The sequence below is a fragment of the Lemur catta genome, chromosome 10 (genome assembly GCF_020740605.2).
Source record: "Lemur catta isolate mLemCat1 chromosome 10, mLemCat1.pri, whole genome shotgun sequence".
In the NCBI taxonomy this organism is placed as follows: Eukaryota; Metazoa; Chordata; class Mammalia; order Primates; family Lemuridae; genus Lemur; species Lemur catta.
The window spans coordinates 72,175,552-72,190,672 of NC_059137.1; the positions used below are offsets into that span (position 1 = coordinate 72,175,552).

The window sequence follows — 15,121 nt, forward strand, 5'->3', positions numbered from 1 at the left end:
TTTGTGTTTGTGAGATTTTGTCTGAGTTTTTGTACCTATGTTTGAAGATTTTTATGATACCATTTGTCTGGGGTCTGAGGAAAGGTGGTGGCTGGTACTGCTTGTGCGGAGTATGAGAAAAAGTGGTCGTTGATGGTCTGTGGTTTATTCTGAGCTGTTGGTTCTTTTAAAATTCAGAGCTCAAATGATTGACCTGCCACCATAGAGTTAAAATGTTGAGTCTCAAGCTCTCTGTGTGAGATAAACTCATGGTTTATGGTATACAAAATGATCTGTGTTCATATGATTTTTGATAAATGCGGTCCTTCTGTCCCCACTGGAACCCCCACAGCCACAAGGGTGAGGTACCAGGCAGGGCTACAGCCCACGGCAGACCAACAGGAGGGAGGACTGGAGCACATGGCCCCTGCTGAATGGCACACAGCAAAGGGGAAGGCATGCCGGCTGCCACTGCCATCGTGGCACCATGGGAGGGGCTGAGGAGGCAGCTGCCCAAATTAACTCTTAAGTCCCAAGTCCAGTAAATTATGACTCGGGGTTTCGAATGGTCTCTCCTGGCAGCAAACTCAGTTTGGGCCAGAAGGAAGCCCTAGCCATAGCAGGGCAATTTACAGCAATATCAGATAGAGGGCTTGAATGTGCAAGGACAGAGAGCAGGGTCCTTTGAGACAGTCAAAAGGAACGGGCAAAAAAGGCTACCCCAGACTGACTTTTTATAAAGAAGAAAAACCTTGAAAGGCATATTGCCCCAAATTGCAAAAGATTCTGGGTCCAGGAAGCCTCCAGGAAAGCAAATAGTCTTTTTTTAAGTCCAGGACTCAGACAGCAAAGGAGGGGGCCTGGATCCCCCTGCCTCCAAATATCCCCACAGAAGCCCTAGCCAGAATTGACAGTGGGGACTTGATCGGTACTAGGAAAAGGATAACAAAATGTGTTGGTTTTTTTTTTTTTTTTTTTTTGAGACAGAGTGACTCTGTTGCCCGGGCTAGAGTGCTATGGTGTCAGCCTAGCTCACAGCAACCTCAAATTCCCAGGCTATCGCTTCTTCTATTGATCTGTCTTGCTGCTGGGTGTGTTATCCTAAAACTCATTTGGTGCAAGTATTTCTGTACATGATTTCTGAATTTGCAGAAGCTGGTCTCTCAGATCACCTACAGGGTGCAACTAATAGCTCCGCACTCAGAAGTCCCATGTTTCTTTCTTACCCAGCCCTGTATTAGACATTATGTGCAAAGCCATAGGAAGGACACACAATCCTACTGGTGTCTTAGATACCAAGCGGGATAAAATCTCTCTTATCAGGTATCCTCCATCTCGCCTTGTCAGTCCTCATGGTTGTAGTTGTTGCTTTTGCCCTTTTTTACCGGATGATCTGTTGTTGTAAGTCCTCTGCCATTATGGGCCTAGTTTTCTTGTTCTTGTGATGTTTTGTCTGGTTTTGGTATCAGGGTAATGGCTGGCCTCAAAGGATGAGTTAGGAGGTATTTTCTCTTCTGTTTTTTTTTGAAGACTTTGAGAAGGATTGTTATGAATTCTTCTTTAAATATTTTGTAGAATTCACTAGTGAAGCCATTTGGTCCTGGACTCTTCTTTGTTGAAAAGTTTGGATTATTGATTTACTCCTTATTGGTTATAGGTTTTTTTGTTTGTTTGTTTGTTTGTTTTGAGTTGGAATCTTGCTCTGTTGCCCAGGCTAGAGTGCTGTGGCATCAGCCTAGCTCACAGCAGCCTCAAACTCCTCGGCTCAAGCAATCCTCCTGCCTCAGCCTCCCGAGTAGCTGGGACTACAGGCACGCGTCAACATGCCCAGCTAATTTTTCTGTATGTATTTTTAGCTATCCATATAATTTCTTTCTGTTTTTAGTAGAGATGGGGTCTTGCGCTTGCTCAGGCTGATTTTGAACTCCTGAACTCAAACAATCCACCCGCCTCGGCCTCCCAGAGTGCTAGGTTGGTTATAGGTTTTACTGTGGACTTAAAAGTTTTGTAATACATAATTATCTCAATTGATGCAGAAAAACATTTAACAAAATCCAAAATCATTTTATAATTTAAAAAAAATTTAAAAAGTCCTCCAAAAACTAAGAATACAGGGTCCTCCCTCAATGTGAAAAACTTTCTTTTAGTAAGTTTTATAATACTATAGTAAAGTTTTATTGTAAATTGATAGTTTATAGGTTTATAAGTAAAACCTATAAGTTATAGTAAGTTTTACTATAGGTTTTTAAGATTATAGAAAGGTTTTACTTGTTATTAGTTATCTGATTTTCTGTTTCTTTTTGAGGCAGTTTTTGTAATTTGTGTGTTTCCAGGAATTTGTCCTCTTTATTTAGGGTATCTTTTATTGATGTACTATTTCTTGCAGTATTCTTCTGTAAGTCCTTTTTATTCCTCTGAGGTCTGTAATAATACCTCTACCTTCATTTCTAATTTTAGTTATTTGCATGTTCCCTCCTTTTTCCTTAGTTTAACTAAAGGTTTGTTAAGTATGTTGATCTTTTCAAAGTAGCAGCTTTGGTTTCTTTCATTCTCTCTAGGGTTTTTGTCTTCTCTATTTCATTTTTCTGTACTCTAATATGTATTATTTTATTTATCCTCTGAACTTTGAGTTTAGTTTGCTCTTCTTTTTCTCTTTCCTTAAGTTGTAAAGTGAGGTTGTTTATTTGCTATCTTTTTTAATGTAGACATTTGCAGATAAAAATTTTCTTATGAACACTGTTTTGGATACATTCTGTATATTTTGGGATGTTGTGTTTCATTTGCATTCATTTCAAAGTATTTTCTAGTTTCTGTTGTGATTTTTTTGTTTAATCTATTGATTGTTTAGGAATGTTTGTTTAATTTCCAAATATTTATGAATTTTTCAGGTTTCCTTCTGTTGAACTTTAATTTGATTTTGTTATGATTAGAGAAGATGCTTTGTATAATTACATTCTTATTAAATTTTTGAGACTTCTTTTGTGGCCCAACATTTGGTCTATCCTGGAGAATGTTCCATGTGCCTATATTTGAGAAGAATGTATTTTGCTGTTGTCGGGAGGAGTGTTCTCTTACATCTAATTGATTTTTAGTGTTGTTCAAGTTCTCTATTACTTTATTGTTCCATTGTCTAGATGTTCCTCTTTTATTGAAAGAGGGGTATTAAAGTCTCTAAATGTTATTGTAGAGCTATTTATTTCTCCCTTCAATTCTGTCAATGTGTGATTTATATATTTTTGAAGCTCTGTTGTTTGGTGCATACACGTTCATAATTGTTATATCTTTGATGCATTAACTCTTTTAATCACTATATAATGACCTTTTTCTCTTATAACAGTTTTTCATTTAAAGACTGTTTTATGTATCATTGTAACTACCCAGCTGTCTTTTGGTTACTAATTGCATGGAATATCTTTTTCCATCCTTTCCTTTTTCAACCCGTACATGTCCTTGGATGTGAAGTAAATTTCATATTGATGGTCCCTGACTTAGGTTAGGTGTTTTAAATGCATTTTCAACTTAGGATATTTTCAACTTATAATGGGCTTATTGGAACATAATCCATTATAAGTTGAGGAGAATCTGTATTGTTCTATCATGTCTTTTCTTCCATTTTGCCAGTCTCTATTTTTCTTTTTTTCTTTTCTTTTTTTTTTTGAGATAGAGTCTTGCTTTGTTGTCCAGGCTAGAGTGAGTGCTGTGGCATCAGCCTAGCTCATAGCAACCTCAAACTTCTGGGCTCAAGCAGTCCTCCTGCCTCAGCCTCCTGAGTAGCTGGGACTACAGGCATGTGCCACCATGCCCGGTGCATATATATATTTGTATATATTTTTAGTTGTCCAGCTAATTTCTTTCTATTTTTGGTAGAGCCGGGGTCTCACTCTTGCTCAGGCTGATCTCAAACTCCTGACCTCGAGCAGTCCCCCCACCTCAGCCTCCCAGAGTGCTAGGATTACAGATGTGAGCCACCGTGCCTGGCCAGTCTCTATTTTTCATTTGGTAGATTTAGTTCCATTTACATTTAAAGTGATTAATGATAGGCAAGGAATTCTGCCATTTTGTTATTTGTTTGCTGTGTGTTTTACCTTCCCTTCCCTTAGTTCCTCCAATACTGTCATCTTTGGTGTTTAAATTTTTTTGTGTCTTTTTATTTCTTCGTCATTTCTTTTTCTGGATATATTTCAGTTATTTTGTTAGTAGCTACTATAGGGATTACAGTTAACATTTTGAATTTAAGACAGTCTAGTTTGAATTGAAAGTAACTTATTTTCCATAGTGTATAAAACCTCTGTTCCTATGTAGCTCCGTTCTTCCTTTTTACGTTATTTTCACAGGCTACCACTTTACCTGTTGTGTGCCCATTAATCTAGATTTTTAATTGTTTTTATGAATATGTTTTTAAATCCAAGAGGAAATAAAAAGAGTTAAAAACCAAAAATACAACATTACTGATTTCATTACTGTCTGATATCCTCTCATTGCAGCTTTTAGGACTCCCTTTAACCTTTCTTGTAGGTTGAGTCTACTAGTGACAAACATTTCAGTTTTTGTTTATCTGGAAATGTCTTAATTTCTGTTTCATTTTAGAAGGATAGTTTTGCCAGATACAAAAATCTTGGTTGACCTTTTGATTTTTTGGGTCAGCACTTATATCATCTCATTTGCATTTGGCCTCCATGGTTTCTGATGAGAAATTAGCTGTTAGTCTGTTAAATATCTCTTGTATTTGATGAGTTGCTTCTCTCTTGCTGCTTTCAAGATTTTCTTTGTTTTGTCTTTTGACAGTTTGGTTATAATGTGTCTAAGTTTATCCTAATTGGTGGTCTTTGAGCTTCCTGGGTGTGTAGATTTGTGTCTTTTATCAAATTTGAGAAGTTTTTGGCTATTATTTCTTTAAATTTTTTTTTGTCTCTTTCTTCTTCTTTTGTCCTTCTGAGATTTCCATAAAACATATGTTGGTCCTCTTGATGGCCTCCCGCTTTAGGCACTGCTCATTGTTCTTCATTTTTCTTTTTGCTCCTCAGACTCAATAATTTCAGTTGTTATATATTCAAGTTTGTTGGATCTTTCTTTTGGAAGCTCACATCTTTTATTGAACCTATCTACAGGTAGTCCTGACTCATGATGGTTTGACTTATGACTTTTTCACTTTACAATGTGCAAAAGTGGAATGCATTCAGTAGAAACTTTAGTTTGAGTACGCATAAAACCATCCTGTTTTTCACTTTCAGTATAGTATTCAATAAATTACGTGAGGTATTATAAAATAGGCTTTGTGTTAGATGATTTGCCCAGCTGTAGGTTAATGTAACTATTCTGAGCCTGTTTAAGGTAGGCTAGGCTAAGGTATGATGTTCAGTGGGTTAGGTGTATTAAACACTTTTTTGACTCAACAGTATTTTCAACTTACAATGGGTTTATTGAGATGTAACCCCATTGTAAACTGAGGAGCATCTGTAGTGAATTTTTCATTTTAGCTGTTGTACTTTTCACCTCCAAAATTCCTATTTGGTTCTTTTTTTTAAATTTACAATTTTTGCCTCTTTATTTATATTCTCTGTTCATACATTATTTTCCTAATTTTTTTTATTTCTTTGTTCATGGTTTGCTTTAGCTCTTTGAGGTACTTAAGGCAGCTTATTTAGTATCTTGCTTAGTAAGCATAATACCTGGGTTTTCCTTTTCTGTGTATGTGTTATAAAGTTTTTGTTTAAAACTGTGATTTGAGTAGTATAATGTGGTAACTATGGAAATTAGATTTTCCACCCTCATCAGGATTTGCTGTTGTTGATTATTGAGAGTTGCAGTTTTCCATTTGTTTACTTACTACAGTAGATGGAATTGCGTATGTCAATTCCTCACCCCCAGTACCTGTAATTGGAATCTTATTTGAAAATAGGTTCTTTGCAGATACAGTCAAGATGAATTCATGCCAGATTAGTGTTGGCTTTAATCCAATGACTGGTATCTTTAAAAGAAAAGGGAAATTTGGACACAGACTCAGAAAATTAGAGACTGGAGAAGACAATTTGAAGACAGACACAAGAAGAGAATGCCATGTGATGACATCATATTAGCTGTACCCACAGAAAGTGTAAACTTTCTATAACATGGAACACCACAAAGCAGCTGGTGCTGGGAGATGATAATAGCTCAGACACCACGGACACTCCCTGTTCTTAACAAGTCATAGTAGATTTTCTTGCGTAAATAGTTTTCCGTTTGCCTTATGCCCTTAGGTCAATTTCCAGAGACTTTATAGTTTTCACCAGTTGTTTCACTGGTTGGTTTGTTGGGGGAGGGGTTGCTAAGCTCCTCGTATAGTCATTCTAGATATCTGCCCGGTGCTTGGTTTTTAAATGTTTATTTTTATTCTTACAAGAGGAAGTGCTTATAAAATTGTGCTAAACATGAAAGATTTTCTAGTATTACACTGATTAAGCATTGTAGGAATTTTGTTATTTTAATTTTGGATTTTATATATAAGTACATGAAACATTAGCTTATCATAGTTTTCTACCATAGAAATCAACATGTGAAATAGGATTCTTTGTGAATTAATTTATGTCAATTCAGAGGAATCATTGTATGTTTTCTTTGATGTGAATGGACTGGAATCAGGAAATGCAAAGTGAGGTTATCTTCATTAATTTTTATTTTATCATTTTCAGTTTGAAAAATTGTTTAAAATTGTATTGTTTCTTAATTTTTGTCCTGTCCTTTTTCATGCAGATTTGAAACCAAAATAGATTCATTTCATATTACTGGCTTACCAGATAATTCAAAAAAACCCCATCTCCTTTCTTCATTGGATGATGCTATTTCACTCTTCCAAATTACATTTGAGATAAATCCATTGGATGAAACTGCTGATCAAAGGTGTATCATAGAAGCTGAACCTTTAGAAATGATATATGATGCAGTAAGCATTTTTATATTACTAAGTTTTAATATAATTCAGTTTGCTTTGAGTTTGTGCCTCATGTTAATGATGTTTATTTCAACAGAGAACAGTGAATAGTATAATAGAATTCTTCAGACCTCCAAAAGAGGTACATCTAGCACAACTCACTTCAGTGACTTTGACAAAACTTGAGGAATTTCGTGATAAGACAGCAACAGGTAAATGTCAATATTAATGTTGGTGAATTAAACACTGTACCCTATATTATGCTTTTATTTGTGGTAAAATGTACTTTAAATTTATTATATTTCTAGACTGGTTACATTTTAACAGAAACTGATTTGGTGCTTTTATGTTTAAAGGACAATATAATAATAATCTTTTTATTATGATGAATAGTTCATACCTAGTAACCACATTTAATTGTAAAATTTTGCTTAGAATTTTTGGACCTCTGTTTATGACAGGTACTGACCTCTCATTTTCCTTTCTTGTAATGAGTTCCAGATTTAATATATTGGCCTCAGAAAAGAAAGGTTCCATTCTTTTTATTCTTTAGGAGAGTTTGTGTGAAGTCAGGTGTTATTTCTTCCTTAAATATTTAGCATAGCTTAACAGTAAAACCATTTGTGCTTAGAGGTTTCTTTATAGGAATGTTTAAGATTATAGATTCAGTTTTTTAAATAATTGACTGTAGAGATGAGATGATCTATATGATTGTAATGCTTTGTAATTTGTTGAGACTTGTTTTGTAGCTCAATGTATGGTATTTTAAAAAAAGTACCACATATGCTGAAAAGCCTCTTTCATGTTTATACATATTCATTAGGTCACATTTGTTAATCATGTACTTCAAATCTTTTGTATCTTACTGGATTTTTTCCCTCCTTTGTCACCTTGTTCCAACAATTACTTAGAGAAATACATGAAAAAATGCCTCATTATAAATGTAGATTTTTAAAATTTCTTCTAGATCTGTCAGTTTGCTTAAAAAAATAAATGTTAAGGGTGTCACTAGGTACATGCAAGAATAAATTTTTTTCCTGCTAATATCAAATCTTTTATCTATATAAAGTTTACTACTTGTGTTTTTAGTAATGGTTTAATATTTTTTGTAATTTTTTATTGTAATTGTGTTTTTTGGTCTGATGTCAGTATGGTGGATATACAAGGGTTTTTATGGTTAGAATTTTCCTGGTATTTTTTTTTTCCCATTTTTTTACCATTTATATTTTCAGATGTGTCATGTCAATAACATAAAGTAGGATTTTTTAAAATCTAGATTTACGGTCTTTGTTTTTTATTTGTATCTACTATTTACATTTAATTCATTTAGGCTTATATCTAACATTTTGTGCTTTTTAATTTGGCTTTCTTGTTTTATTTTTCTTGCCTTCCTTTGGATAAATTCTAGGATTCCTTCCTTTCCCTTCTCATATACTCTACCATTTGGAAGTTAAACATTCTCTTTCTCCTTTTACTTTAGAAATTACAATATACATTTTTGTCAAAATATAAATTTAATAAAAATTTTTACATTCTCCTAGTCATTGTATGGACTATAGTACACTTGAACTTTATTTACCATCCCCCGACTTACATGCTATTGTTAATTTTTTGTTTTACTTTTTAAAAAAAACTTTATTGGACTTTTTTTGTATGGTTAATGTAAATTTAGAATTATCTATATATTTACTACCTTCTTTGCTCTTCATTTCTATTGCACCTTACACTTTTTGTCTGATTTTATTTTCTTTTGTTGGAAGTTCATTTGTAAATTTTTTCTTGTGGGAGTCTGTTGATGGCAAACTTTTCCTTTTGTTTTGGTCTGAAAAATTTTTTCCCTCAGTTTTGAAAGATATTTTTATTGTATATAGAGTTAAAGGTTGACATTTATTTTCACCTCAACACTATGAAGATACCATTCTACTGTTTTTTGGCTCCCATTACTGATGTGTATCAGTTTATCTATCTGCTACTTCCCTGTAGATTTTCTGTCCTTTATCTTTTACATTTAAGATTCTTTTGTATTTTGTTATTTTGGTATGAATTATTCAGCTGTAGATTTGCTTTAAATATCCTGTTTGGGATTCATTGGGTTTCCTGAATCTGAGTACTTCTATCTTTAATGAATTCTAGAAATCTCTCTGGAAAATTCTTAACCACTAACTCTTCAGATATTTTTTTCTCTTCTCTTCTGGAACTCTAGCTAAATGTATTTTAGCCTTTTTTACTCTTATCTTCTATTCTCCTTAACTTTTGTATCCCACTTTGTTTCCATGTTTTTTTCTCTGTGTTACCTGTTGGGGGTAATTATTTCTAATTTATTTTCTACTGTACTGAGTCTTTCTTCAACCATGTCCAATATGCTATTAAATCTCTTTATTAACTTTAATTTCAGTGATTATATTTTTCACTTTAAGAATTTATTTTTGTGATATGTAAAATCTGCTTTGTCATTCTTTTTTAGTTTTGTGTGTCCTATGAATATCTTTAAACTTGTCTTCTATTTCTTCAGACATCGTAAGTGTTATATTCTGTCTCACCAGATAGTTCTCTTTCTCTATTCAGATAGTCCATTATGTGAAGACTTTTGTGATTCTCTTTCTCCTACCTTCTATTTTTCCTGCTAGTTCTTATTCATGGTAACTCATATCTCTTCATGCTTAGTAATATTTAATTGCAAGATGCCCATTTTCCTTGGAAAATTATTTGGAAGAAATCTCTGAAGTCTAGGCGAAATGGGCTTTCATTCAAGGAAGAATTATATTTCTTCTGTCAGGTATCCTGGGTATATTGGTGGCACCACTTTAAATTCATTGCTTGAGATATTCAGGACTAGAAAGTTAAAATTTATCTATTTGGGTAGGGACTCATATATCAGTTATATATCTCTACTCATTTAGAATCTTTCTTTCATTTCCTCCTTTCTTGCATTCTTTTTGTTGTTGTTGTGGCATTAGCCTTTATTAATTCTCTTCTTCCTTTATAGCCTGGTTTCTTTCTTGAACATGAGCATGATGCTCAAAAAGTTTTGGATTCTGGAGCATTTTCGATTTCAGATTTTCAGATTAGGGATGTTAAACCTGCTATTTTCTTAAACCTTTCTAAGATCTCAAGGTCTTTCACACCTTTTTACTTTTTGTCAAGTGAAGGATCAGCTTATAGAATATGCATACATAGTTATCTTTTGTCTCTGGCAGGAAGACAGATGTCACTGTTGTTAAAACACTTTCTTTGGAGTACAAGGTTTTCTAGTAGGATTATAGTGATTTATTTTCTTTCAGTGATTTTATTTATTTACTCATTCAAATATTTATCAAGAGCCTAATCTATATGTCAGTGCATGCTAGGTTTTAGGGAACATAGCAATGCTCAAAATAGATGTAATTTTTGTCTGTTGATGGATTTTATGATTTTATGGATAGGACAGATGTAAAACTAAGAGTAATCTGCTGAATAATTGTGAGCAATGTTGTGTGAGTCCAATCAGGAAAGAGAAACCACATAGTCATTTGAATAATTTGAATTATTAACTGTAAAGGTTTGTGTTGTTACTCCAAATAGTAACCTTAAAGAATATAAAGGGAGTAGTTATAAGGAGAATAGGATTGAGATAGCATTCCCTAGGAAGAGGTCCCTCTCTTCCCTGAGGATTGAAATCCCAACCTTGTTGGAGAAGGAACCCTGATGACTCATTGAAAAGTAGAAAAGTTATTGTAGTGCCATGCTGGCAGAACTTGCTGAAAATCTGCTCTTTGAAATGGAGATCCATCCTCTGAGGAGACAGGGAATGATAGTCGTGGGACAGTGTCTCACTGCACTCATTCTGCTACGCAACCACCCAGGGAGGGTTCTAGGGGCAGCCGCTGGCTGTTGGGTGCTGCTGGTCCTTGTGTACCTCATGTTTGAGTAAGCCACACTGTTGCAGGATATTGCTGAGTGAGCACAATGCAACCAGGAAGCAAAACCCTTTGCTCTTACAGTGTATCTCCTGTATTCTTTATTTACTTCAGTGCTGTTTGGCAAAGAAAAAGCATTTAAAGGGCTCGGTTCTGCTTTCACAGAGCAGACAGATGGGTGAATTTGGAGCTGAATAAGGAAACAAATCTGTAACAGGCCCAAATGCTGTGAAGGAAATGAGAATGATGGTATCATAGAAGATCTCTTTGAAAAGTTAACATTAAGACCAGATGTATGTGTAGTATCCACCCTGCTGACGAGTTTAAGGAAGAGCCTTCTAGGCAGTGGTCAAGAGTTTAAGGAAGAGCCTTCAAGGCAGTGGTCAATTATGAAGGGCCTAACTTGGCAAGGAATTTGAGGAATTTGGAAGTTGCAAAAAACTGAATTGGTTCTAATGTAGTGAATGAGGGGGGCGAGTGGAATGATGTTAAAGAGGCAATGTCTTGATTATGCAAAACCATGAAAATCATATTAAGCAGTTAGGATTTTGTTCTAAGTGCAATGGGAAATGGAGGAGAGACACAGCATACTTAAATTCAAAATAGAATACTCATTTCCCTCTCTGTTAAAAACAACCTAGAGAAATAACTGTGTCTTGGCATCAAGAAAGGCTTCATTGAAAGTAAGGCTTAAGGATGCCCTTCTAAGGGAGTACAGGACTTAGGTTTGTAGAGGCAGGAATACATGAAATAGATCATTTTGGTTCCAGAATCCTTAGATTAGAGATGGAAACTATGGAAATGCTTAACAGACTGTGGAGAATCTTGAGTGCCAGATTGTCCTTTCTGAGTGCTTCTTGTGACTCACTCAGTTAACATACTTTAGTAAAACCGTGCGATCTATGTTTGAATCCAAATCATTTGGGGAAAAAAGTGAATAACTGTTTTGAGTCAGTTTTGCTCTTAAGTTCTAAGCTTATTAGATGACCTCTTCAGAATTTTATGATGATTTGTCAATCTGTGCTCATCCTTCTATCCCACCCCACCTCCCGTCCTCATTTTAAGAGATTTCACTGGAATCTGCTTCTTACAGGCTATTGGAGATGCAGAGGTTTTTTTTTCTCTCTCTACAAGAGTCTTGCTTGGGCTGCTTGGTCAAAGCCCTTGGAATCCCTTAAAGAAGACATAGTTTTGATATCAATTTCTCGTATTTGAAGGAAGAGCTGTCCCAGACTATCCTAGTCCATTTGTGGTGTTATAAATGAATATTTGAGGCTGGGTAATTTATAAAGAAAAGAGGTTTATGTGGCTCACAGGTCTGCAGGCTGTACAAAAAGCAGCATGGCATGAGCTTTTGTTTCTGGCGAGAGCTTCAGGCTTCTTCTGCTCTGAAAGGGAACCAGTATGTGCTGAGATCACATGGCAAGAGAGAAAAAGCAAGAGAGAGGGGGGAGGTGCTGGGCTCTTTTAAACAACCGGCTCTCCTGGGAACTAATAGTGGGAGAACTCACTTATTGAGAAGATGGCACCAAGCCATTCCCATCATTAGGCCCACCTCTAATATTAGGTATCATATTTCAACATAAGATTTGGTGAGATTAGATATCCAAACTATAGCACAAACTTAGGCTATTTATTTTCTATTATATAAATATACATTTAAAACAGAAGATATTTTTCTATTATTATATAAACATATATTTAAAACAGAAGATATTTTAATTATTTTTAATTCTTTTTTTCCTTGTATATCAAGGCAGTCCTCTGTTGGCACTTGACACTTGCTTAGTATCTGCTTTTAAACTGTACTTTTCTCTGTCATTGTATATACATTTTATTTGTTTAAAATTTTAATTATAAGTACCTTTAAAATTGTTGACTTATTCTTCAGTTTGAACATATATTTTTTAATAATAAATTCTTAACATTAAAGGTTGAATTAAAATATACTGATCTTCCTACATTTAAGCTTTGTTAGTTTAATCCTTCATAATAGTGTATTAATATGGAGTCACAAAACATGAAATGATTTCTTCTGGGGATTTGGCTTTTGGGGGTTAAGGGACTAGATAGTAATGAAATATGGGTCAGGTCAGAATAGTTCCAAATAGAATTACCATGAACTGTTCAAATGTCATTGAACTTTCTTGATCAATTCTATTATAAAATTGTAGGACTTTTCTGGCAAAGGCTTTTTGGTTTAATCACTTCCCTTCTCTAAATTCAGTTCTTCTGTGACCTTTCCTAAGACTTAGTCTGGACAAAATGTTTAGTTGAACCGCACATACTGTTTTTCTTGTTTGCTTTTATTATTTATTATTTTTCTTTTTTATTTCAGCATATTATGGGGGTACAAATGTTTAGGTTATGTATATTGCCCTTGCCCCACCTGAGTCAGAGCTTCAAGCATGTCCATCCCCCAGACGGTGCGCACCGCACTCATTATGTGTGTGTGTACCCATGTCCTCCTCTCCCCTCCCATCTGCCTGACACCCAGTGAGCATACTCTTGAGTGCAACATGAAGGTTTATACATTAAATAAACTATATCACTTAAATTTTTTCAATCTACCTATTCAGAATTTTATGTATCAGGTTGTTATAGTCATTTTTAATTTTCTTACTATAATTCACATTTTTAAAAATCTAGCTGTCATAGTTCTTGTAGTTTTTTTTTTTTATATTCGTGAAATAAGGTACTTTTTCAACTTTATAAATCAAAGTATCTTTTATTCACTCAATAAATAAGTGTTTTGTACCAATTAATTTGTTTTAGGTCTGTATCTTTCTTCCCAGTTTTACCCAAATTGAGTTTATGGGTTAAATTTTTTTTTTTTTTTTGCAGAATCACTCCAATTTCATACTCATTTTATATTTAATTAAGTGTATATACATTGAATAACATATATTTTAAATTTATATTGGAAATATTGTGCTAAAGTCATATTAAAAATTGATACTAATTTTATTTTAAGGTTGTGTTATCAATTCATATGTTTATCGATTCTTTGTATCTTGAGTAATTTTTGAAAAGTATTTGTTATGAAGATTTAAATTTTCTACAGGTCTACTGTATATTATTGAAACACAGAAAGTTCTTGATCTCAAAATTAATTTGAAGGCTTCATATATTATTGTTCCACAAGATGGAATTTTTAGCCCTACATCAAATCTACTTGTTTTGGATCTTGGTCATCTAAAGGTATATACTAATAATATTTGACTTATGATATGGCATTTAGGGTGTTTCTTTGTTTAAAATGTTAATTTTTTTTTTTAGACAATTTGATTAAGTTTATTGTTTGTTTGCTTGTTTGTTTTAATTTGATAGATACTAGCATTTGAGAAATCTTCCTTTCTGGTGAATGAAGTTTCATTTAATTAGGTAGTTTTCCTACCTTTCTAAAAGCTAAAAGACCGATTAAACTCTGTAGGTCAGGTTTGAATCTAAGAATTATATTTATACAGTTTAAGAGTCACACTTAAGTTTATTGTCGTCTCAGTTTAAATCTGTTACTTCATTAATGAAAGTATATAGTATGGGAGGGAGTTCTGGAAGCTATCAAATGTAGCCTTGTTTTTCTGAAATTTTTGTGTATAGAACTGTAGATATTGACATTTTAATATTTCTATTAAATAATTCTAAGTTGAGAGATGGTCTTCTGCTTAATTAAGTCAGTTTCATTTTCTTCTAATTACGTACTTTTTTCTTTCCAAATTTTCAGTAGAGAATAATTTTTTTCTGTATTCTAGATCTGTATTATTCAATATAGTACCCACTAGCCACGTGTGGTTATTTAAATTAATTAAAATTAAGTAAATAAAAATTTATTTTGTTAGTCACAGTGGCCACACTTAAAGAGTTTAATAGTCAAAGGTGGCTTTGACTACTATGTTTGACAGGATAAATATAGAATATTTCCATCATTGTAAAGCTCTATTGGACAGCACTGCTTTAAGTCATTAAGTGTAGAGGAATACCTATAACAATTTAAAAACCCAAGAGAGATGAATAATATTAGAATGCTTTTTCTGGATACCTAACAAATATGTGCCTTTCCTTGTTATAAACATCCTTCCTTCTTTTTTTTTTTAAGCATTTATTAATTATGTAGACACCTACTGGATATACATTTATAATAAAATTTATATGGCTAGTTATTCATATTTGAATTTGGTTATTGAATTGTTTCAAAGGCAATGTCGTATAGTAGAGCATAAGGTCAGGAGTGAGGGTATCTATCTAATTTTGTGACTTTAGGCAATTTTCTTAACCTATTGCCTAAAATTCCATTACCTTTCTAACAGATAATTTTTTGACTGTTTCACATGAGCTA

General features: G+C 33.8%; 1 protein-coding gene across 3 annotated transcripts in view; it reads left to right on the forward strand.

Moving 5' to 3' along the window:
- Window positions 1-15,121, forward strand: part of VPS13A (vacuolar protein sorting 13 homolog A) — a 197,911-nt gene that overhangs the window by 38,763 nt on the left and 144,027 nt on the right. For all 3 annotated transcript variants that reach the window (XM_045562601.1, XM_045562603.1, XM_045562602.1), the window contains exons 18-20: window positions 6,712-6,901; window positions 6,987-7,101; window positions 13,850-13,986. In XM_045562601.1, the coding sequence (XP_045418557.1) occupies window positions 6,712-6,901; window positions 6,987-7,101; window positions 13,850-13,986 (442 nt within the window). The remainder of the gene's footprint in view (window positions 1-6,711; window positions 6,902-6,986; window positions 7,102-13,849; window positions 13,987-15,121) is intronic.